The sequence below is a fragment of the Echinops telfairi genome, unplaced genomic scaffold (genome assembly GCF_000313985.2).
Source record: "Echinops telfairi isolate 266 unplaced genomic scaffold, ASM31398v2 ScPeMD7_25;HRSCAF=90, whole genome shotgun sequence".
In the NCBI taxonomy this organism is placed as follows: domain Eukaryota; kingdom Metazoa; phylum Chordata; class Mammalia; order Afrosoricida; family Tenrecidae; genus Echinops; species Echinops telfairi.
Window position 1 is genome coordinate 9,522,677 of NW_022103922.1, and position 23,290 is coordinate 9,545,966.

The 23,290-nt window shown below is 44.0% G+C and overlaps 1 protein-coding gene across 45 annotated transcripts in view; it reads right to left on the bottom strand.

Moving 5' to 3' along the window:
- Positions 1 to 23,290, bottom strand: part of PTPRD (protein tyrosine phosphatase receptor type D) — a 995,611-nt gene that overhangs the window by 177,224 nt on the left and 795,097 nt on the right. For 20 of the 45 annotated variants that reach the window (XM_045289116.1, XM_045289148.1, XM_045289129.1 and 17 more), the window contains 6 exons: positions 20,377 to 20,510; positions 15,812 to 15,956; positions 12,278 to 12,583; positions 11,127 to 11,320; positions 8,855 to 8,881; positions 5,676 to 5,793 (listed from right to left, as the gene is read on the bottom strand). In XM_045289116.1, coding sequence (XP_045145051.1) covers positions 5,676 to 5,793; positions 8,855 to 8,881; positions 11,127 to 11,320; positions 12,278 to 12,583; positions 15,812 to 15,956; positions 20,377 to 20,510 — 924 coding nt within the window. The remainder of the gene's footprint in view (positions 1 to 5,675; positions 5,794 to 8,854; positions 8,882 to 11,126; positions 11,321 to 12,277; positions 12,584 to 15,811; positions 15,957 to 20,376; positions 20,511 to 23,290) is intronic. The other 25 variants (XM_045289141.1, XM_045289140.1, XM_045289143.1 and 22 more) reach the window with 4 other exon arrangements.

Sequence of the window (23,290 nt, forward strand, 5' to 3'; positions counted from 1 at the left end):
CCCTCCCCACTATCATGATCCCAATTCAGCCTTGCAAATCTGGCTAGACCAGAGGATGTACCTTGGTACAGATTGCAACTGGAAACACAGAGAATCCAGGATAGATGACTCCTTCAGGACCAGTGGTGAGAGGGGCGATGCCTAGAAGGTGAAGGGAATGTGGGGTCGCAGAGGGGAACCGATTACAAGAATCTAAGTATAGCCTCCTCCCTGGGGGGTGGACAGCAGAGAAGAGGGCGGAGGGAGACGTCGGACAGTGTAACTTATGATAAACTATAATAATTTATGAATTATGAAGGGTTCATGAGGGAGGGGGGAGGGGGAGGAGGGGGTAAATGAGCAACTGATATTAAGAGCTAAAGTAGAAGGGAAATGCTTTGAGAATGATAAGGGCAACAGATGTACATATGCACTTGACACAATGTATGTATGTATGGATTGTGATGAGAATTGTACGAGCCCCCAATAAAATAATTTTAAAAAATGATTTTCCTTTGAAGATGTCCCTTTAAGGTAGACACTGGCAGACATTTCTAATTTCCCTGTATGAATGTAAAGCATTAAACTGATTTCCGCATTAAACCATCAGGGCTGGTGTCTAGGCTGAAACACTGGAGTCTCAGCTGTGGAAAACCCTTGGTGAAATGGAGCTTGCCGTGAAGAACAAACACATCCTTCAGCCAACGAGACCCAGTTAAAACAACTGGGGAGAGAGAATATTAGGTCTCAGTATTCTCCAAGGACAATACATTTTGTTAAGATATTCTACAATTCTGGTTCCAAGGGGCTGCTTAATAAGATGTACACTGTGCATCCTTTTGTGATGATGCCTGAGAGGGGGGTGGGGGGAGATGAATGCACATTCTAAAACATTTATTGCTGTAAGTCATAGATACAGAGCGTATTCTAACAATATTTGTCAGCCATGTATCGGCACTTTCAGGATGATCTGCTGTGCTACTTTGTACGATTGCTATGGCAGAAATTTGGAGAAACCATGCAGATTCTTCAATTCTCACACATACACAAACCAACGCTGACTTTGGAAACTGCATCTATTCTGTGGTAGAGAAAGCTGAAGCGGGATCATGGTCTTTTGTTCTTTGAGGCTGGCAGAGCCTTTCTTTTCTGGGCTATAGAAGCTTACGGGCGTGGATCAGGAAATCAAAGTAGTGTTCTAGACATAGGAGCCCTAGCCATGATCTACTGGTTTCTACTGCTCTGGCAGGGGAGTGCCAGTCTGCTTGCTGTTGCCAGCACTACACGAGTCACCCTTCCCCAGGCAGAATTCTCTGTGGGCCTGACAGCTACTGGCAGCCCTGCGAAGCACAAACGCAGGATGCAGGAAAGAATCGAATGCTGAGGCAGCTAATGGAGAACTCCCTCCCACTGTCATGGGCAACATGATGGGATGCCAACCTTGCTATGAGACTTGAGGAAGTGATGGGGATGATTAGCTCTTGTTAGAACTCTGGGGCAGTCACTGTATTCATCCAAGAAGTAATAACCAGAATGTAAAAGAGCAAAGAAATGAGGAGGATTCTAAAGAATTGCATATCGAATTATACAACAATTTCTTTTAAAAAAAAACCAAGCCCCACTTATTTGCAATGAAACCATCCCTTTTCTAGCTTCCAGAAACTGGTTTCATTGTACAAGTAACTTTATTCCCCAAGTACTTATATCCTTTTCTAGTTTTCAGAACCTCTTTCTACATTGCACAAATACCTGCCCAAGTACCTACTCTCCACATTCTACAAATACCTGTACACTAGCTCAGAGGTATTTAGGTGGGAAAATATAGGTGCACACAGTAGGGCCTCTGTCCTCTAAGAAACCCTAAGTGTAGTTGAGGGGATGAGCAAAGAAGTCCACCAGTCCTTAAGGCCTCAGGTTTACTGTGTGGACCGCTTTCCAAAGCCATTCCGGTCTTGGGGTCGCTGAGCCTGCCTACTCCAGTCATGGAGTCACAGGGTCCTTTGGGGGCACCATCTGGGCCTGGGGACCATCTTGATCAGTGCCTTCACAAACATATTCAAAGAAGCAGGCAAGCCCAGCATCAGAGTCAATCAGTTAACCGAAGTTTGGTTAAGACATATATAAACGCTCCTTCCTTTTCATTCTTCTTATTCCCTTATTATCTTTTTTTTCTTAGAAGACTTTTTGGTCTTCAAACATGGTGTATACCACGGTGTATACGTGTTACCTCTCCCTGCCCCTCGACTCCGCCAACCCCCCCATCTTAGCCAGAACAATCACTGAGACCAACCCAGGCATGCCCAAAAGGCTCTAAGCTTACCCTCCTCTTAACCTCACACCTAAGTAGCAACAATCACAATTGGTTGGCCAAACCCTATAATTTCCAAACTCTCTATGTAATAATCATCTTTTCCAGTTTGTCCTTAAACACAGCTGCTTAGAACAGCACTGACGTTCTTGTGAAAATAGAGACACAGTAAACTCCAAATCAAAGACTGTACTGGGTTGCCTTAAATCTCAAGGTCTTGGGAAGTAGAGGAATTGTTATGGTAGAGAACGAATGAGAATATTAACAAAGAAACTTATAGGAGTCATAATCACTGAACCTTCTACTCCAGAGCATCCCCCAGGAGACCTGAATCCCCCAAGTTATAGCCCAAACCCGTGTTTCAAACACAAGATGAATTACAAACTCAAGGAACACTGTATCATAAATAAGCATATCCCACCGTCAGGAATGTTACCCAGAGAAGAAACTTGCATGAGAATTCCTGAATTCTCCATGGGAGCGCTAACTAAATACCCTTGTAATTGTGGTGATTAGACGCTCACATCTGTGAGGTAAACGCAATCATTCTTTCCAGCCATGGAACTATATGAGGATTTTCTTTTCTTCCTTTGGTAATAGTGTATCAAGCAAAACAAATGAACATGCTCACCAACTGCATGGGAATAAAGCATGACAAGGGAATGCTTTTGGGGCTGCAAAGGAAATCAAGACCATTTCTCTGCAGGCAGCAGTACATCTGGATTCTTCCACCCTCCATCCCGGGCTCAGGTGGGAGGTCTCGAGAAGAAAGTACACAGGCAGCTCAATTGTCTTTACGACCTCCATACCTAAGTATGGAGGAGGGCAGTTGGTTGGAAATTGTGACTGGGCATTCCAAAAGGAATCTCCATGGGAGCAACAAACAGAATCCCAAACAATCCTCTGTTGTTGACGAAAGGTTGTGTGTTGGCACGCAGCTGGTAACCCAACTGTGCGCGTGGTTTGAACCTACCAGCCTCTCCCAGCCACCACAGGCAGGAGTGGCAGTCTACTTTCAAAAAAAATTTCCCTCTTTGGAAAATGTGTGGGGCAGGTCTTCTCTGACTTACAGGGTTGCTGTAAACGAAGTACAGCTTGGTTTAAGGTGATGAAAGAGCCACAAGCTAGTCTATATGAGATGACAGTAGACAAAAACATTCCTTTCCCTAGGATTTACCTTCCTTAAAGATGGAAACTTTACATTCCCTTCCTTCTTACACGGCCACCATCCTATGGCCAAAGGAGTCTGATGCTTCAGGAAGATGCAGTAGTACTTGTCCAGTCATATGAGTAGGCGTCCAGTCCACAAATGGCTGAGTGCTTGACTACTAACCAAAAAGCAGGAGACTTAAGCCCACCTGGAGGCAACCTGGGATACAGACCTGCTGCTCTGCTTCTGAAAGTTCACAGACACTGAAAACCCGATGGAGCAAGGTTCGACCCCACATATAAGAAGTCACCATTCATTGCAAGTAAATATGGGGAGACTTCATCTTATGTACTTTGGACACGTTATCAGGAGAGACTAGTCCCTGGCAAAGGAAACACTGCTTGGAAGAGGGAAAGCGTGAAAGAAGGATTGATTCAGTGACACTGGGTTCAAAGGCGAGGAACATATTAAGGATGGTGCAGAACCTGACACCGTTTCATTCTGTTGTACACAGATTCGCTGTGGGGGTCGGGACCGACTGGAAGGCAACCAGCAACAAGAACAACAACATTGGGTGTAATGAACTTGAGAGCAACTGTGTGTATTTCCATGGTTTGTCATAAAAAGGCATGTGCGTCAAGTAAATGCGTGTTCCTCCGTTTTGGAAGTCCTTCCAGGAGCCCATTCTTGGATGTCTCTGTTCCAGCAGAGGCTGTTCCATAGCGAGTTGGTCAGCATGACCCCACCACCCCACTGGACACAAATCTCCTGTGCAGGGCACAGGCCCAGCCTGAAGCTCTGCTGCTCTTGAAAAAGAAAGGAGGAAGCAAAGAAAAGCCCAGAAGACGGTCGCTTGAAGGAGTTTGCCATCTGTACTTCTCCTGCTGGAGGCAGTTCCAGGTGGCGGGATGTGAGTGAGGCAAATCTGATGACATTTAGACAAATTTGGCAGTGAGCACGGCACCCAGGAGAGCACTCAGCACAACAGCTGTTCTTGCTTTCTGCCTTCACAGAAAGGTGTGTTCCTAAAAAGTGGTGGGAGAAGTGATTTGCAAGGAGTAAATCAAATCATACTTCCAGTGTGCCATGGGAGACGGCTGGAGAAAGGGATCAGGGAGGCTCTTCTGGTAATTATCTCTTAATTCATTGGGTTTCCCATGTCAGCTCTCCTCTCGGGCTGGCTGTTCCTAGTGGAGCCCACCAAACAACGTGGAAGAAGATTGGTGCTTCCGGAACGAACAACTATATGTTCCCTCGCCCTCTGGCTTTTGCGGGAGAACTCTAGGTGGCACAAGGAGTTGGTGGAAAGGTTGGTGGTTCAACCCCACTCAATGGCATCTCGGAAGACAAGCCTGGCTCTAGAAAGGCCACACCCTTGAAAACCCAATGAGTAGTGCTATTCTCCACACATACGGCTGCCATGACCCAGACCGGGTTTGACAGCCACGCGTGACTATGGAAACATGCTCTGTGCTTCATTCTTTTTTATTTTATTGCTTCTGTCACTGAATTTGGAGTCTTTGGAAGGACTACAGCAAGGGGTAAGGAAGAGGAAATTAGGTAAAAAAAACCAAAACTCTTACCAATTTAGCTAATAAAGGGTTTGCTAGGGAGAAAGGCCTGGAGGTGCTGAGAGACTTCTCTCCCTAGATGCCCTCCTTTCCTCCCTGATCCCCAAATCTTTATAGGTCTTCTCCTTTCGTGTCATTCCAGTCTCACCCCACAAAGAGCTCCCTGACTGCACTCCGAAGCACCTGGGAAGACTGGTTTCCAAGAAACCAGTCATGGAAAACCTCACAGAACCCACAACGCCAAGTTGGAGCTCATATTTTGGAGGAAATCTTTTTTTTTATGGGGGGGTGTTCATTTGTGGATTATACCTTGAATGGAATATCAATCTAAGGCCTATCAATTCCAGCAGGGCAGGACTCTTTGGGGGGTTCTTATTAGTTGCACCACCAGGCACCTGGCCTAGATGTTCAAGAAACAGTTGCTGAATGCCTCACTGGCTAAGTGGGGTCCAGTAGGTTCTCGAATGATCATATACAGTTTTCTTCTGACTTATGTTATCGCAGGAAGAGAAACACAGGTACAGAGTTAGGAACAACACAGCACCAATAAACATAGCCCATAATCAGGAATTCCGGCCCCGACTGCGAGTCTGTCACGTTGAGGACACCAGGGGAGCCACCCACACCCTCTGGAAAACGTCTACGGCTGTCGCCGAGGCCTGCTTACCTGCCCCCATAGTCGACACCAGTCTGGGCTTGCTGCGTGCGCCATCTCCTTTGGTGGTGTAGGCTGTGACGGTGAGGGAGTAGGATGTTTCAGGCTGTAGCCCAGAAATGATCATGTCCTGAAATGACACAAAACATGCCATGGACTGGAGACATGCACGGACACCCTGGGGGGCAGGGATGGATGGAACGTTACAGCCACTGTGCGCATGCGTGAGCATTCCCTGCAGCCATGCCAAGCGCTGGAGACGTCATGCCTGGAGCTCATGCTATGGAGGCTCTGTGTGCAGGCTAACAGTGAAGTGAGGTGCATAAGTCTTCAGGGCCGAAGACAGACCTACCTGGTCACGAGCATGGTGCTCTGAGGCAAGTGACTTGGTCCCTGTCTGCCTCAGTTTCCCATCTAAGACGTGCAATACTAGTAATAGAGGTCTATAGGGCTATGGGGGATTGATTAGGTGAGCCCTTAAAGCAGTGTCTGACTCTTCTGACGGGCAAATTCCAATGCTTCTGTTTCAGAGATCCTTCTCACGTGCAGGAGGGCAACGGACTGAGGCCCGGTTTGGTCACTGAAGCGTGTCGCCAGGAACTTGCCCACTTGGAGCCTTATTTAAGATTCTCAACCCCCTGGCTGTTGACCTGAGAACCTTATTTAAGTTTGCTGCAGTATCAACTAGTTGCCAGGCTAAGCTAGAAGTGGTTGTATGGGCACGTACCGGCCCACAGCCTGGCAAAGGGAAGGATGGTACTACAGTTGGTTTAATCACCATGCAAGTATCTGGTCAACTCTCTGTTGGACCCAGATACCCAGAGCTATTTCCTAGGTTTCGGCTAACGTAATTGCATAGGTTACGTAAGTGCATAGGTTAATCACTGAAATCATTATTCACCTAGGAGGATTCGAGTGGCTTGTGGAGTAGACCACAAAGTCCGAGAATCGAATGAGCCTTGGGCTCGAGCACATCACCGAGATGTGTTCAAGTAAGTCTGACTCATCAAGAAAAGCAACTTTCGAGGTACAAACTCCTTTACAAAGCTCTTGGTTTTCTCAAAGGAAGAGCCTCACACAGGAAGTACTTCCAGAATGATCTCTGAACCGGTTCTCCAAACAGGTTACACGATTCTTTATTATGCTGCTTATAGAGGGGTGCTAGGTATTGTCTTTATAGCTCTACACACACACACACACACACACACACACACACACACACACACAGCAGTGCAACGTCCTTTCATATTTTAGCAACAGCCACGGTTTCATATTGGACATGGCCACCCTTAAGAAAAGATGCCACATCCCTCGCCTCCTAATACACAGACAACTAGGGAGAGTGTGAAGTGGATGGACCAGGTTGTGTGAGCGCAGTAGGCTTTCTCTCGGTAGGGCTATTACAGACACAGGGGAACGTCAATCGTTGAATCTGATCCCCCAAATGGTTGCTTTTGAATATGTGTTCTTTTGAAAACAATGCCAATGTGGAAATTTGAAAATTTCAGATACCAGTCTGTAGTCATTGAAAATCCCTTTTTTGCCGGATGAAAGGAATGCATTTGGGTGAGAATTTCTTTTCAGCATCATGGGATGGTTGCCCTGACACTGATCCACGGAGGTCGAGTCGATCTTGACTCAGAGACCCTAGAAGACAGTGCAGAACTGCCTCTTTGGGGTTCAAGGCTGTAAACGGGAACAGGAAGCCTTAGCATTCTACTACAGAGCCACTGGTGGAGTTGAACTGCTGACTGTGGCATTAACTACCCACAGGTAACCCACTAAACCACCAGGGCTCCTTCTGACATTACCGTGGGTACAAAAATCAAGAATGATGCTGTGAATTACTGTGGACACAATGACAATGTCCCACATTACGATGGGTAAATTCAAACATCATTGTTTCCAAGGTCCTTCTAACATGTCAAAAAGCGGAGGAAAACGAAGCGAGGCTTAGTTCTGCCACTCCACAGTGCCACCAAGAACTTACCCCCTAGGAGCCTTACTGAAGTGTCTCAGTTATGAAAATTGGTTTACCCCCATGTGCAGAACACAGTGTTACAGGGTAAGGAACATCACATGATTTTGATGGGTCAGGTGGTCCGCTGTGCTACCATCTTCACTGGACACATCTCGACCAGCCGGGGTCATCTCAACTCCAAGGGGACATTTTCCTCCTTGGAGATGCAAACACACTTCCTTACCACTAACTTATAAGAAAGTTTCACTTGTGTCAAATTGACAAGTTCATTATCACCTGCGTATATCACACTCTAATGCTTCAATGACTGCTGATGGAATTCTCACCTTTGAAGAAGATATGCTTCTGCTTACACACACACACACACACACACACACACACACACACACACACATGCGTGCATGCTTTTCCCCCAACTCTAGCCCTGCTTACCTATTAAAATATCAACTACAAGATTTCCTGTACAATCCTGGTCCATTGTCTCCCAACTCATAGCTCTGATACTGTGACTCATTTGCTAATCCACTATTCACAGCTTTAGTTCACCTTTTCTGTGCCATTGTATGTGACCTTTCAGGAGTTTGTGTCTTCCTTAGCCATCTAATCTGTGGCAAGTGACATATCTCATATCCCCCACAGTGCCTTATACATAAGAAGCTGTCAATAAATGGCAGAAGACACATTAATTCAGGCATTTAAAGAACATCCCTCCCTCTGTGTGATCCTCTCTGCTTCTAGGCATGACTCTTTCCATTTCACTCCTGTCTGTAAGGGGGTGTGGAGGAACTGCCACATCTGAATATAGCTAATCTGAATACAGCTTGTTATCCACTGACCATGTATGCATGAGCACCCACATGCAACAAGCTGATATCTCCAGTCTGTGAAGCTTCCACTTCCAGCAGTCCTCCAGCGGCTGTGCCACAAGGCAAGTTTGGCAGCAGCCATCAAAACAAATAGCATGAGTCCCTGACAATCGTGTGCAATCAGTAGCACCGTGCCAATTCCACAAACCCCAAAACCAAGCTTTCTTTTTTTAAGTAAAAGTGTGAAGATAACACAGTGAAGATAACTTAAAAATATTTTGTTAGTTCATGCATCTTAGGAAACCCGGATGTCATTGTCCTATCATAAACACATTAAAGATGGCTATCAGAAAGCACAAGCATATATGCAACTGGTTTTGAGAAATCAATCAATAATTACTCACATGTTCAGTAGTATCATCAAATTCCCACTGATTGAGATTAGGAGGTTTGGGGGTAGGGAGCAGGGAGAAACAAAATAAAAAGAAATGAAGAGAAATCTGTTGCCCCGAGAAAGCAAATTTGCCCTCTTTATACTAGAATACAGTTGGCAATGGAAACAGCGGGTATAATGCAATTTCAAGGAGTATTCAGTGTTATGGTGATATTACCATCACCAATCGGGAGATTAAAAGTAAATATGCTCTGGCATATATTCAGTACTAAAACCTGTTCTAAAAAATATATTATACATGTATAAACGACAGGTTCATTTAAAGGAACCAATAAGGCATAACAGGAAGTAGATGATTCTAATCATACAGCACTGTGTGACATTTACCTCGACTCCTTTCCAAGGTTGCAAGATTAATTCAAGTATCCATTTAGATGAATATCTTTCATTAATATCATATTCTTACGGCTCCAATGAAGGACTGCAAGACTTAATGAAATCTTAACCGATCGTCAAAGAGAATTTATGAGGTGGGCAAGAAAAACACCAGGAAAATCAGCCATTAATGAAGAGCCAAAGTCGCAGAGAAGAGAGACAATGTAGCACAAAGATTCGGTTGACATTTGTAGCAGTGGGTGCACTTTACCTCCCTGAGTGATTGTCTTCTCTCAAAAATGGAGACACAAGTACAGTTCTGTATCGTGTAATGACAAGTATCTCAGACCGAAATGCTCACAGCAAAGCATTGTTGGACAAGTGGATTCATTTTCATAATGGCAAATTTAAAAAAAAACGATAGGCCACCATGGCTTTAGCCATTTTGTAGTTTGAGCACCCCTTCTTTTTTTTGGACTAAAATAAATAGAAGAAGCAAGTCCATAGGCACTTGCCGAGGCTGAAAGACAACGAGAAACCTCGACTGAAATTCCCAGAAGGAGCTTTCGTCTCCAAACCACCCAGCTGAGGGTGTGCTGGGAGGAGCTGAGGGAGATACGAATGGAAACCCCCTTCGTCACACTATGATCAGGATAAACAGGCAAACACAAGCACTTGCGTGACTTCCGCTCCATGGAGACGTTGCGACAAAAACCTACAATGAAGCTGGAGTCGTTTTGCCTCCCGCTTCCAGAGGGAAGAGTGCAGATCTTCACACCCTCAGACAGAAGTTCTCAACTTGTTTATCATCTTTCTTGTTTATAAGCAGGGGAATTTCCATGGAAATATATTTATTTCTTCTTGTTCCTCTTTTTTTTTTTATTTAAACAAACCACCGAATTCTCTCCTGCCTCGTCACCAATTTTCTGAGGAGAAAACACTCCGATATTCACTCCCATCCAACCCCATGGGCACCGCAGCAACTCCCAGCCCACTCCCTCTGAGTCAGCTCGGACGGAGGACTCCTGAGGTTAGCCCAGGGGTTATAGAGAATCGCCGCCAAGGCCAACTTTTCCTCCTCCTTTCATGGTATTATGTGGTATAAAAGTAGATTTGAGAATGCTCTGGAATAATTTTTAAATGACCACAATTTTTTCATAATGCTCTGCTTTAAACAACAGATTACAAAATTAAGTTGTGACATCATGGTTGAAAACGAATAGCTGAGAATCAATGGAATTTCCCATATACTCTATGACTCACTGCATACTTTACTTAATTTGCTCAACATAGGGGATGCCAATTAAATGTGGAGAATCTGATTTTTGTCATCCTCATTTGTATTGTCATTTCTTAGGACATGAAGCAATCCCCTCAAATATGGAATGTGTCAAAGGGGTACTAGGTTAAGACGCTTGAGTACTTTCCCCCAAGACAATACATTCTTCCCTGAAAGATGTCATACACTTTTCAAATTAGATCAACCTCATTCCAAGAAATTTTAGCTCCTCAGAAAAGAGATCCCATCAGCAAAAGATTGGCCTAGAATTCTTCCCTCTAATTTGATTCCATCAATCCACATCTGTGAAGTTGGAAAAGCCAACACGGAAGGAACCGTAGTGCAGCGAGTTCCTGTATTTTTAGAAAACAGTACCATGGTTTTCATCGGACTCAAGTAAACACACCACAGCCTACTTCATCACTCGATGGAAATGTTAATTCAAAAGGTAAATGCACATCCATGTGGCTCACACTCTACACACTGGGAATTTTGCACCAGGTTTTTAAACAAATGCCAACATTTTAGAAAGTAGGTGCATTTTGAGATGCCGTGGCTTTCAAGATATTTTGAACATCATATGAAGCGCATCAGATAAAAAGATCGCTGAATGTTCTCAGGGTCTTACCTGTGCATCCGCCAGCATGACATCCTTTAGCATGGGCTGGCCCTTGGGCTCACCGTTTTCCATCCTCACATAATGCACCTGGTATCCTCGGATCTGGCCATGCTGTTTGTTGGGCACAGGGGAGCGCCACGAGACTTTAACAGATGTCGAGTTGACAGCCTCCACCTCGACTTTGCGAGGTGGACCACTAGGAACTGGAACAACATCATCGGATCAAAGAACATTATCGGCACTCGTCCCACCCCGTCAGTGCATTTTCTTTACTTAGGTTTCTTTTTTAGGAGAACAAAAAAACGGGTTGACCTACTACGTTTCCTTTGAAGAACACACACATTTTCAAACCATTGAAAATGCTCAACCAATCTGCTCTACCTTTTAAGAAAAGATCAAAAAACATGATCGATGCAAAAAGAAAAAAGAAAAAAAATGGAAGAAGAAGAAAAAAAAAGAGCATCAGAGAAATAGAAAAAACATGTCAAAATGTACAAAAGCCAAGGCAGATGCTTTGAGTTTCAAAGCATTACAGCACAAAGAGGTACAGCGTTGAAATAATAACAAAAACTGGTTGTTGACCGTTGTGTGGCTTTTAGAGCTTTCTTGTTTTTGTAACAGAATAAAAAGATGCTTGGTTAGATAGATTATCTTCTTTTTTTTTTTCCTCTCTCTCTTATCAAAGGTATTCCATACAAAAGCTGCCAAAAATTCAATGCCGAGCAGAGCATCGGTGTCTCCAAAATATGCAAGACCAAAAGGCAACAAGAAGATAAGAAGGTTGTTTTGAAAGTCCACTTTCGAATACAAGAAAAAGGAAGTGACTTACAAAAAGCCACAGGGAAAAAACAAAACAAAACAAAACACACACACACATTGGAGAATTTTTAGAAGGCGATACAGAGCCAAGGCTGGATCGCAAGGCCACAGCTGCACACTGTCCTTCTAAGAGGAAGCCAGCACTGTGTTGAGATTGAAAATTGAAAAATTAAGAAGGGGAAAAATGAAAGCCCAGGTCGTAGCAAAGGCAGGTCTTTGGCAAAAATATTGACGTTAGAGAGGTGCTGGGTTAGAACAATGAGCAGAGGAAGATGGAAAGGTGTTAGCCTATTAGGAGACTGAGTGTCAGAGGGTGCAAACGACGGAGTAGAGTAACGTACCATCTTCATCGGTTCGAATCAACAGGGACAAGCTCTCAGGGCCAGGGCCAACGTCCGTGTGGGCTGTCACAGCAATCTGGTATTCAGTCCATTTTTCCAGCTGTTCCAAAAGGTACTGGGTAGTGTCCGAAGGAATTCCCAAAATCTCATGTGGCTTGTCATCTTCTCCGTCCATGGCTGTGTACTTGATGGAGTATTCGGTGATGAGGCCATTCTGTTTGTCCACGGGTGGAGGTTGCCAACTTACCAAAATGCTAGTGGAACTTGGGCTGGTGCAACTAACGTCTTGAGGAGGAGCTGACGGCTCTTATTTTGGTAGTGAGTTAAAGGAGGATTTGAGTGAAAGGACAGGAGTGGTTGAGAAAACAAAATGATAAAACAAAAGAAAAGGCAAAAAATAAATAAACGAACGAGAAGGGCAACGCAACAAAACCGAAAGAAATAAGGCTTTGAAACTTAAAAAAAAAAAATGAAACAAAACAATCGTTTTACAGATACATTTGTGGACCTTGGCTTAGTCACATGAATAAACCAAAATATGAATAAATGAACCAAAATAATTGTTAAGAAATCATGAGTGGGGGAGAGGTGAGAAGATGAAATCTCAAGATTGGGGAGCCTCAAGTAAAAAGCACCTACCTGTAATGTAAATTCCTCTTCTAAAACCCTCTTTCAGGACCCCCACCCTCTCCTATACTGACTACATCCAGCTTCCTGGAAGCTGCCAAGAGGGAATGCTCTGGGACTCAACAGGCTGCTGAGGCTTCCTGCATGGTGTTCCTGGCCGCCACAGCGACATTCTAGAATGAAGACTGTTCACATACAGGGTTCATTTGTCAGGGTTTTAACTGAGGGAATTTGCAGCCACTGCAAAATCCCAGTTGAAAAATAAAACGTACCCAAAAAAGAAACCCCAAAACCAAAATAATCCAAGCTCCAACATTCAAAGAAGGCTTCCCGATGACTGACGACCTGCTTCCGCAGGTCTGAGCAGCCTCCTGAGATATGCTAGCCCTACACTGATGTAAACCCATAAACAGGGAGCATGCAGAATCAACGGAGGATGGAAATGCAGAGGCTGGGTTTTACCTACCGAGGGCAATGTCAGGCTGGTGGATTCTGACTGTAACTTGTACTTACCCTACATCAGCTTTCAACTGTTTTATTATAACTCTTCTTGATACACCATTGCTAGTGAAAAATTAGAGCCCACCAGCAAAATTTTGGTAAAATTCAATCATCATCATCTACCCTTTACAAAAGGTCAATAACAGCCATTCCATAGAATTGTTTACAACCAACCATCCAACCCACCCACCCTCCCACCCCCAACCCACCCACTCAAAGAACCATCTGAAACAATAAGACGTGTGCAGATGCTCTTTCACCTTGTACAGAATTGTCTACAGGCAATAAGGTTTCTTTAGGTGCCAAAATCTATCCTTTCTTACTGTCCATTTAAAAATAAACTGGCCACCTGCTAAAGAAACTAATTTCCATACAAATGAGCCAAATACATCATTATTTAAGGTGGAAAAAACCCTAAAAAGCTGTAATGAATAATGAAGCTACTATCATAAATTGCTTCTAGAATTAATAATGTATGCTCCTAAAGGGGAACAAGCAAGTGGAATTATACATATATAATTTGTATATATAAAATGACATCTCTTTTCTTGTTAACGGTCATTCATTTTACAGAGAATGATGCCGCCTTCTTAGTTGGTGTTTGTCAACTCAGTGCGTTGATTGGGAATTCCCGTGGACTCCTGGGTAGTCAATCCTCTGGAGGTCCAGGTGAAACCCTTCAGAGGGGCATGGGTCTCTCCTAACGTTCATGCCTGTGGTGGCCATTATTCCCGTGGGTTCAAATGGAGATCTTTCTCGACCAACAAGAAAGACACCCCCAAAGGGCAGCCTCGGTTATTTTGAGTAAACTGCTAGAACAACATTTTTATTGATTCTGACTAGAGGTTCTTATATCTCAAATTATAAAGCTATTTGATAGGCATTATCATTATAACAAATTGAATCGTGTGTGGAACATTAAGGACTCTTCTGCAGTTCTTTTTAAAATTCAGATTTTTTTCCCCACAAAAGCAAGATTGCTGCCTTCAGCTGACCTCCTATTCTGCTGGAATCTATTCAGCGATGTTTGAAAGTTTCACTCTGAGACAATGGAGTCTAGACAGGCTGTGGATATGGTTATTCAAAGACCACTGTATCTGTATGTGTTTATATGTAATATGCAAACAAGCGAGAGGTTTATAACCCATGAAGAATACCCTATGGAAACATGTCACATTTATTTAATTAAATGACTGATTCTAAGAAATCATCTTCTACAGTAGCACTTCTGGGCCTGCCTGGGGTTCGGAGTAGACTGAGGGAAATAGCATTCATTAACATGCTTTGGTACGTAAAGGAATACACACTTTAGGGGAAGAAACTCTTGTCACTATGGAATTAAGCAAAAGAATCCCACTATTTCTCACATGAATAATCCAGTTTTTAAGAAAAGGAAATACACATCCTGTCATTTAAGAATCTTGTCACAGTTCAAGCTTCTCTAGAAATGACGGCAGGCATGTTTACATTTAGATCATCCAGTGATCCAAATGTCATGCTTTCTGAGGGGTCTGAAAATTAGGGCAACTTTACAAAGTGAACGCATTCATATGTCACATATCCCTTAGTCGTAGCAGCACAGAAAAATCACACAGAAAATCCTATGAAAGTAACCCCATGAAAGCCTTCAATACACTGGAAGTGACTATGCATCCGACTAAACGTGGATACTTTTAAAGCGCAAACACTAGCATTATAAACTCCCATATAATACTTTATGCCAACTGATCTGCTCTGAGTACAAATACCCCCCTGTGATCAACATAACTAAGGCCTTAGAAGAGTTGGGAGAGGGGGCAGTTGAACCTGGGGAAACAAAATAGAATTTAGGATCGCACATCTCCAGCAAAGGTGGCTGTGATTATTCCATTATTGCTACATTTGCCCAAATACAGATTTTCTGCCCATGTCCCACATTTCCACAGGGACAACATGCAGATTAAATAACCAGGCCCAAGAACTAAGGTTCACTGAGTGGAAACAAAAAGGCAAAACACAGACTGCCTTGCTAGCCAAATGACACTCGGTGTCATGCAAAAAGGAGAAGGTATTGGTCTCTGGGCAGCCTCTTTGGTGGTCAACCGCCCTAGCTCATTGCTTCCTGGTTTCCTCTCACCCAGAGCTTTGCTTTCCTCCAAGGGCGCCCAATCCATCTCCTTGCTTTTGTTTCTCGTTTGGATACTCAGAGCATCTCTGAGACTCTTGGCATTAGGACCTGGGAGAATTGGACCTACAACTTGGGCCAAATCTGAAATCAGCTTTGACTATGGCTAGACCCTAAGCTCAACCTTGGATGCTTGTGAGAAATCTGTGACTCAAGCATATCAGCAGGGTTTTATTGGGGGGGGGGGCATGTCAAAACCCAACAGCAGCTGCTGGTGGAAGTGAGCAAAGAGAGACACCTACTTGACTGCAAGGTTCTAGCTGATATTTCAGCTGTCGAAGCGCCCAGGCCTTGAGGAGAGCGAGCAGCCAGACGGAAGTAATACAAGCTGTTTGGTTTCAGCCCTTGGAGCCGGTAAGATGTCCCTGGTTCGATAGCAATCCGTTGCTGTAAGTAATTAATTGGAGAACTCAGTCACTTCTATGAAGTTCCACAGCATTCTGTGTGTGTGTGTGTGTGTGTGTGTGTGTGTGTTTTAAAACACACTGCCTGGCATACTGCTGTCTGACCCATGTGTTGTAGTGGCATAAAAACAAAACAAACAAAACACAGTCAACAGAGAATAATCAAGGATCCTCTTAGGGGAGTTACACATTTGCAACCAGCACTTGTCTGTCCCGTGTGTCTTTCTGTGGCAGCTTGCAGGCTGCTGTGACACTGGAAGCTCTGCCAATGATATTTCAAATGACAGCAGGGTCACCCTTGGCGCACAGGTTTCTGTGGAGCTTCCAGACTCGGACAGACCACAAGAAAGGAGGGGCTAATTTAAGGTGACCAGACGTCCCGGGTTTTAACAATTTTTCCCGTGTCCCGCGGAGTTTTTAAAAAGTGCCTATTTTTGGAAAGGATGCACGAGAAGCTAGGGTATACGGTTTTCAGGTGCCATGTGGCTATTTCACCAGGATATGAGTTTTATCAATGGTGTCCCACTTTACCAATGTTAAAACTTGGTCACCTTAGGCTAACTACTTATGAGGGGTGACGCACTGCACACAGGGTGGGTAGTGGAACATCGTCAGATACACTGAAGGCACTCAACACACAACTGAGGAAGAGCTGTGTCCTCAAATCAGAGTTGACCTTAATGGTAACATAGAAGGTCCCTGAGAAAGAGGAAGACCTTCAATGAGATGGAACCAATTCAATGGCAACTAGCATCCACAACAATTGAAATCTCCACATTGGAAAGGCACATGTTTACAGACAGGCAACTGGAAACCAAGATTGGGGGGAAGGGGTGTAGGGCAAGAGCTCTTTATGAGGTGGATCAAGTTCTCCAAAGGAATCAGATAAGAGGAAGGCTGAGAAGCCACCTCCCATCCAATGCGTTCTCTTCAGGGCTCATGTGCTGTTGCCAACGCCCATGTTTGGGAAGTGTGTCCACCTGGCAAAATTTCAATGGCTAAGCAGATGAGTAGTTCATCTCCCGACCTTCTGCGAAAAAATATGCCCCAGATTAGCAACAGTCCTTACTTCTGTAAAACCTGTCAACGCAGGAATCTGTGCAAGACAGAGATTTGAAGGAAGGGAAACAGAAAAGGGGTGTCTGGCCCCTGCCCAAGGTGGAAAACTTGTAAGACCTGGATGAAGCAGGCATTCCCATGGAGGTCTAGAGCTCCTAGGTTTCATGAATACAGTTCATAAGCGGATAGTAGACAAGAGGCTCAGGTTTGCTGACCCGTGGCTGGCCTCTAAGTGAAATGTTATTCTGGTCACTTCTGTGAAACCATGTCATTATCCCAGATGGATTCAAATAATTTTTTGAACTCCCTTTCTTTAATGAATATAGAACCCAGAGTAAGGGAGGGAAATGACAATTTTTTCCCCTATAACTTTTAACGTCAAAAAGGCATTTGGAAAGAGATGCTTTTAATCAAATGCTGTCACTTTTACTTGAAATGCTTGAAATTTGCCTTTGAATTTTAGCAAAAATACAGCTGTCTATGGGTAATCAATTTCAGATTGAACATTAGCTTGCAGTAAACCTTAAAATACAAGCTCATATGTAATCTACAAAGGACATAAATAATCTTCAGGCTTATTTTAAAAAATCCAACAGTATATGCTGCTCACGCAAATCAAAATCAATCATGAGGAATTCAAATAGGAAGTGAGAGTAAACCTCCCCAGGGTACTCTAACTTACAAATGCAAGCCATTTCAAAAATTTCAGATTTACCAAACAACAAGGAAAAAACCACCACACAGGGATTCCATACATAAATAAACAATCATGGAGCCAACATCTGCACGCTAAGCAAATGATACCAGAAGCTGGGCTCTAGGAAGAAGAATGTGGCATTGGGATGGGAGAGAGACTCATTCACAAGCGGTGAAATGCCCACGGCACACCTTGCTTCCTGAAAGCTAAGAGGCCATGAAGCACTTGCTGATGGAGATCAAAACACCCTTCACGGGACCTCAGTATACACTTTTAGAAGTCCTCACAACTGGACCAATACACAGCATCCTGATAAATGCAGAAAACACCGACATTATCAAATATTTCATTTACACCAACCCTCATGGAAGCAAGAGTCAAGAAATCAAATGATGTACTGCAGTGGAGAAATCTGTTATAAAGGAAGGGCCTCTTGAAAGTGCTACAAAGTAAAAGGTGTCCCTTTGAGGCTTAAGAGGTGCCTGACCCAAGCACCTCCTGGTATTTCAATCACCTCTTCCCCATGCAGTGAACAAGGCAGACCAGAGGGGTCTCAGTGCCTCTGACTTAGGGGGTTAGTGAAGGAGCACCTGTCTTAGAAGGAGTTCAGTCAGATTGTTCCTAAGAAAGTTAGGCTGGTGAGATTTCATCTCAGGGACTTTGGCCATGTTATCAGGGGAAACCAGTCACGGGAGCAGAGGGAAGGCTTGGCAGAGGGTCAGTGAAAAGGAAGACGACCCTCAACGAGGTGGGCTGACACAGTGGCGGCATCAAAGGCGATGATGAAGGTGCAGAAGCGGGCAGTACTTTCTTCTGGTGTGCGTAGTAGGGTCACTATGACTCAAAACCGACTCAGCAGCAAAGCTAACACTCAAGCACCTATGCTTGCCTTCCTGCCAAGGAGCCTCATTTTGCTGTACTCATATCTAATCTATGTATGCCTGTGTGAGTGTGTGTATTCGCACATTGATACATTTAGAGGTAGTGAGCATTTAAACCAGACATTGAAAATTCTATGGAGCACAGTTCTCCGCTTGATATCCGTGGGTCACCACAAACTGGAATGGACTTGATGGGAACCCGTTTAAAAATACCAACAGCTCAAGTTGTTAGAATCAGTACTTTAAGTTATGACTGCATTTCAAGTTCGTAACTGAATGCTTCATTTCTGTTGGCTTTGATAAATCCCAAAGCACTGCATTTAAAACGTGTTTTCCAGAGATGCTGCTCAATTCAATTCTAATAAAATCGAAGTTTACAAGAACATATTGATTTATTGTCACACTCACAAATACATACCAGTGAATTCATTTAGTACTTGAACATTTTAAGAGGCATTCCTTATGAGAAGGCAGGGGCTACCTATCTGGTGAAAAGCCCGGTCTTAGGTAAAGCATGGTCAGTTGGTTTGGCAATGCCTGTACGGTGATTCAGATTCATGGGAAGCCCATGTGTGCGAAGCACAGCTTCATCTCATCAAGACTTCAAGTTCATGACCTTTTGGAAACGGATTACAGTCTTCTCCGATGCCTCTGGGTGGACTCAAACTTTCACAGAGTTTGTTTCAATTAATTTTATTTGGTCCTAATGTTCCCTATTGGATTTCATAGTAATTCCAGGTGTAGTTTCATTACTATTATCTCTTCCCATCCTGAAAATACCAAGTCTACATCTGTTCAGAATGCCTCAGATACTGTGTCCCCTGGTAGTGACAAACACAGATTCTGACTACTTAGATGCCAACCCCAGCTCTACTATCCAGAGTGTGTGGTTATGGGACCTTGGGCAAAGCCGTTTACTTTGTTCTAAGCATCCGTTTGTTCTATGTGGAATGGACTGAAGCTAGAGCCTCACAGCTAGTCCTGTTGTGGAGATTAAGGAGTCAATGGATGCAAAACATTTAAAACAGTGGCTGGCAATAAAGCTGTGTAACCTACGCAGCTTTATCTTTCCCCAATTGACCAATTTCTACCCTTTCTGTACTCCATTATCATTTCATTTGTACAGAATAGTCAACGTTTCTTCCCAGCCATAGCATATAGTTCTCAGTATACTGGTAAGTGTCTGTGCCAGGGCTACCATCTCTGAAGCCAGTCTGGACAACGCCACCGAGCTAGCATATAGAGCTCATCTGCCACTTGCTATGTGCTGGCTTACGACCTTTATTAATGAAGAAGGGTGAGGAAAGGTGTTCTTCCAAGCCTTGTGGCTTCTTCTTTTTGTCTTCCTTTTCTAATCTTCTACAAGTTGATACTTATCTAGAAACTGAGCCCAAAGGAGTCCCAGGAGGGGTAAGAGTTGTTTTCCGTGTGTTTGTGCATGCCCGCCCCCGTACTCCCAGAGCTTCAAAAAATCCCTCATAGGTAGCTAACCTTGAACCAGAAATTGGTCAGTCAGAAAAGTGCAGTCCTGTTCCTAAGTAACCCTGGTGGCATACTGCAAATCCACTGGGGGAGCAGTTCAAGGTTAGCACGAAGAAGTCGTGGTAATCTGTCCCCCCAAAAGTGAACAGCCCAGAGAGAGCCTATGGGGCAATCCTACTCTGTCACGTGGTTGTTCTGGTCAAAAAAGGCCTCCCTGGCACTTGATGACAACACAGCAATGTCCAGGGCTGGAATGATGGCAACGGCGAGAAGTACGGCCTTACCTCCTCACCCTGCTCTCCGTCTTTGTAGACTAGCTCATAGCTGGCGATGGTGTCGGAACGCGGCGGGGTCCAAGAAAGCAAAACGCTGGTTTCAGACTCGGGTTCTGCTTTGAAGTTGAGGGGTTGCCCTGGGACTGAAAACAAGGAGGCAAAAGATTGAGCACACCCACATCTGGTGGAGTCACAAATTCTTTCAGGAGCGCATCTGTTCAAACCCTTTACAAACTGTCCGTGTCTGTCCATCTGAATTAACACCATCCCACTGAACCCGCCAGGATATAGCGCTCGCTCCCTCTGCAGAATGAAGGTTCCCACACCTTGCTTTGAGTCACCTAGCTCCAGTACAGGAGACCTTAGAGGCAGAATGTATAGAATAAATCTGTCTCTGAATTGTTTTCACGATAACCTAAGTATTTACTTCCAAATGCTGTTGTGAGGAATAAATGCGATGACTTATATAACGTGCAGGGACTGCTGCTTAAAACCCAACAAGTGCCAAATAAATAGAAGCTATCAACATTTTACAACTGGATGGGCACTTATTCTTTAGCACTGCATGTACCTTTCAAACTGATTTCCAATTATGTTTATATATTTCTGCCTCACTCCTTTAACAAGACCTAAAGGCATGCAGAATCATCTAGTAATTTTTCCCCCTTATGAACTGGCATCTTGAAACCACGGTGGAAACCAACCAACCATTATGTACCAATTAAAAAAATAAACAAAAACCCCAAACTCCCTTCCACAGAGTCATGATGACTCACTGCGGCCCTGCAGGACATGGGAGCACTGTCCCTCTGGGTGTCTGTAACTGCAATGCTTCACAGGGCTAGAAAGCCCAGTCTTTACTTTGAACTCCTTCATGACCTTCTATTACTTTCATGGACTAATGAAGACATAATACTGTCCCTCGTACAATGGATGCAAACACTATGCTCTGATAGTTATATTTATAGACTACACGTAGCATCAGAAATATGGCTAACATAACAGAGGCCAGTAACAATGCTCTTTCCTAGTAGTTGCTTTGAGACCTGTGCAGCAGAGAAGCCAGGAGATCTATCGGTGAAGTTCTGTAGATAACTGCAGGTTTCATCTATGTGAACAAATTTTACCACCATGCTGTCTGAGAGTTACTTTATCAAACTCACTGCCATCCAATCAATGCTGACTCACAGGGGTTCCCTGTGGGTATCTGAGACAAACTGTTTGCCAGAGTGGAAAAACCAGTCTTTCTCTCGTGGAGCTGCTACCGGTTTCGAACTGCTGGCCATGTGGATCACAGCCCAATGCATATAAGCATTACACCATGAGGGCTCTTTAACCAGCAGGTGGATAATGGATGACTAACCTCTTAGTCACCTTTCAGCCATTATCCACAGCTGCATTGGCATAGCTACTGTCACGATGCTCTTGGCCATACCCTGTGCCCATGGCCGGCATCTGTGACTTTCTGGTTATCTACTACGATCAGGACCCTTGACATGAGAGTTCATCTCAATGCGCTATGTCTAAACATTCACCCCAAATCTCAGACGTTAAACATCAGACTCTCATGCATATTTAATTTTTTAAAAAAGGATACTTCTTCACATAGCTGGGGGGACTTTGAAAGTGTATTTAGGGCAATTTGGACATGAACATTTAATGCCACACACAAAAAGTCAAAAAAAGGTAGTTTATTAGTTCTTGAAGCATCCTTTTTTATAGAAAAGGAGTCCCTTGAGAAGATAAAAAGAATTGCTTTTCACTCCCCTTATAGTCATCTCTCTGCACGATGGCTTTAAAGAAATCCCCTTTGTTTACAGAGAGATGAAAAACACAAGTTTGCAAGGATGGATCCTTATGATCCTGTTATTCTTCTGATTTGTCCACCTCTGCATCTATATCCAAGGCTGTGCTCGTGTGTGTGTGCCTAGAAGAGGGTCTCTGTGTGTGTGCAAGTCTGTGTACACACGAATGTCGGGATTGATGTTTTAGGCCACCAGGCATTGGTGCTTCATATTGCTGGCTGCCTTCAGCATCTGCTCTCTTTCACTTTTAATCACAGGTCTTGAGATTCACATTCATTTGATGGTCTCTGGGAACAAAGTGTCTGAGAAAGCTAACTTTTTTTTTTTTTAAGTACCTGCCCAGTAGATGATCTAACACAATCGCTCAACCTGTGAAGTGAACACATAAGATAGAAGTTCAAGGAGAAAGAGAAAAACCAAGGGAAACAAAATCCAGGCAACAAGCGGAGTGTAAAAATCAAGCACAAAAGGCCAGGCAGGAGCCCCCAATGGAAGCCGAGGACGATGGGGCAGACGAGAACATGCAGACTGGGCGCTAACATTCAGATGAAGAAAGACCTTCCCACACTAGAAATCCACACACCCACGCATGTACATATAGAGACTTCCTGTTCTTCTATAAGAGCGCTCATTTCCCCACGTAGATAGATGCCTGGGAAAGTCTTACCTTTGGAGAACCCTCTTTGACTTAAACCAAACTTGAACGCCAAGTCACCAAGAAGAAAAAAAAAAAAACAACCACCACAAAAAACATGGGCGGTACTGAGGGGCTCTCAGGAAAACTATGACTTTGTTCCTCTCAGCCTGAGGTGAGTAATAGGTGACGTAGAAAGTAACATGATGTAAAGTCTCTTGGAAACCTAATGAATGCCTATTTAGGTGGCTCACTTTTTGCTTTCGATTTAAAGAGATTCCCTGTTGGTCTCATTGTTTCATTCTTGGGTAGTGAAACCAGCTGCACTTGACCTCATGATAATGGGGTCTAGTAAAAGCCTCTTTCTTTCTACAGAAAGTACTCACATGGTACGAACAGCTAAGCACTCGATGACTAACCTAAAGATTGGAGTTAAGAATGCTCCTTGAAAGATGATGCTGGCCAGTATTGTAGACACAGTGTG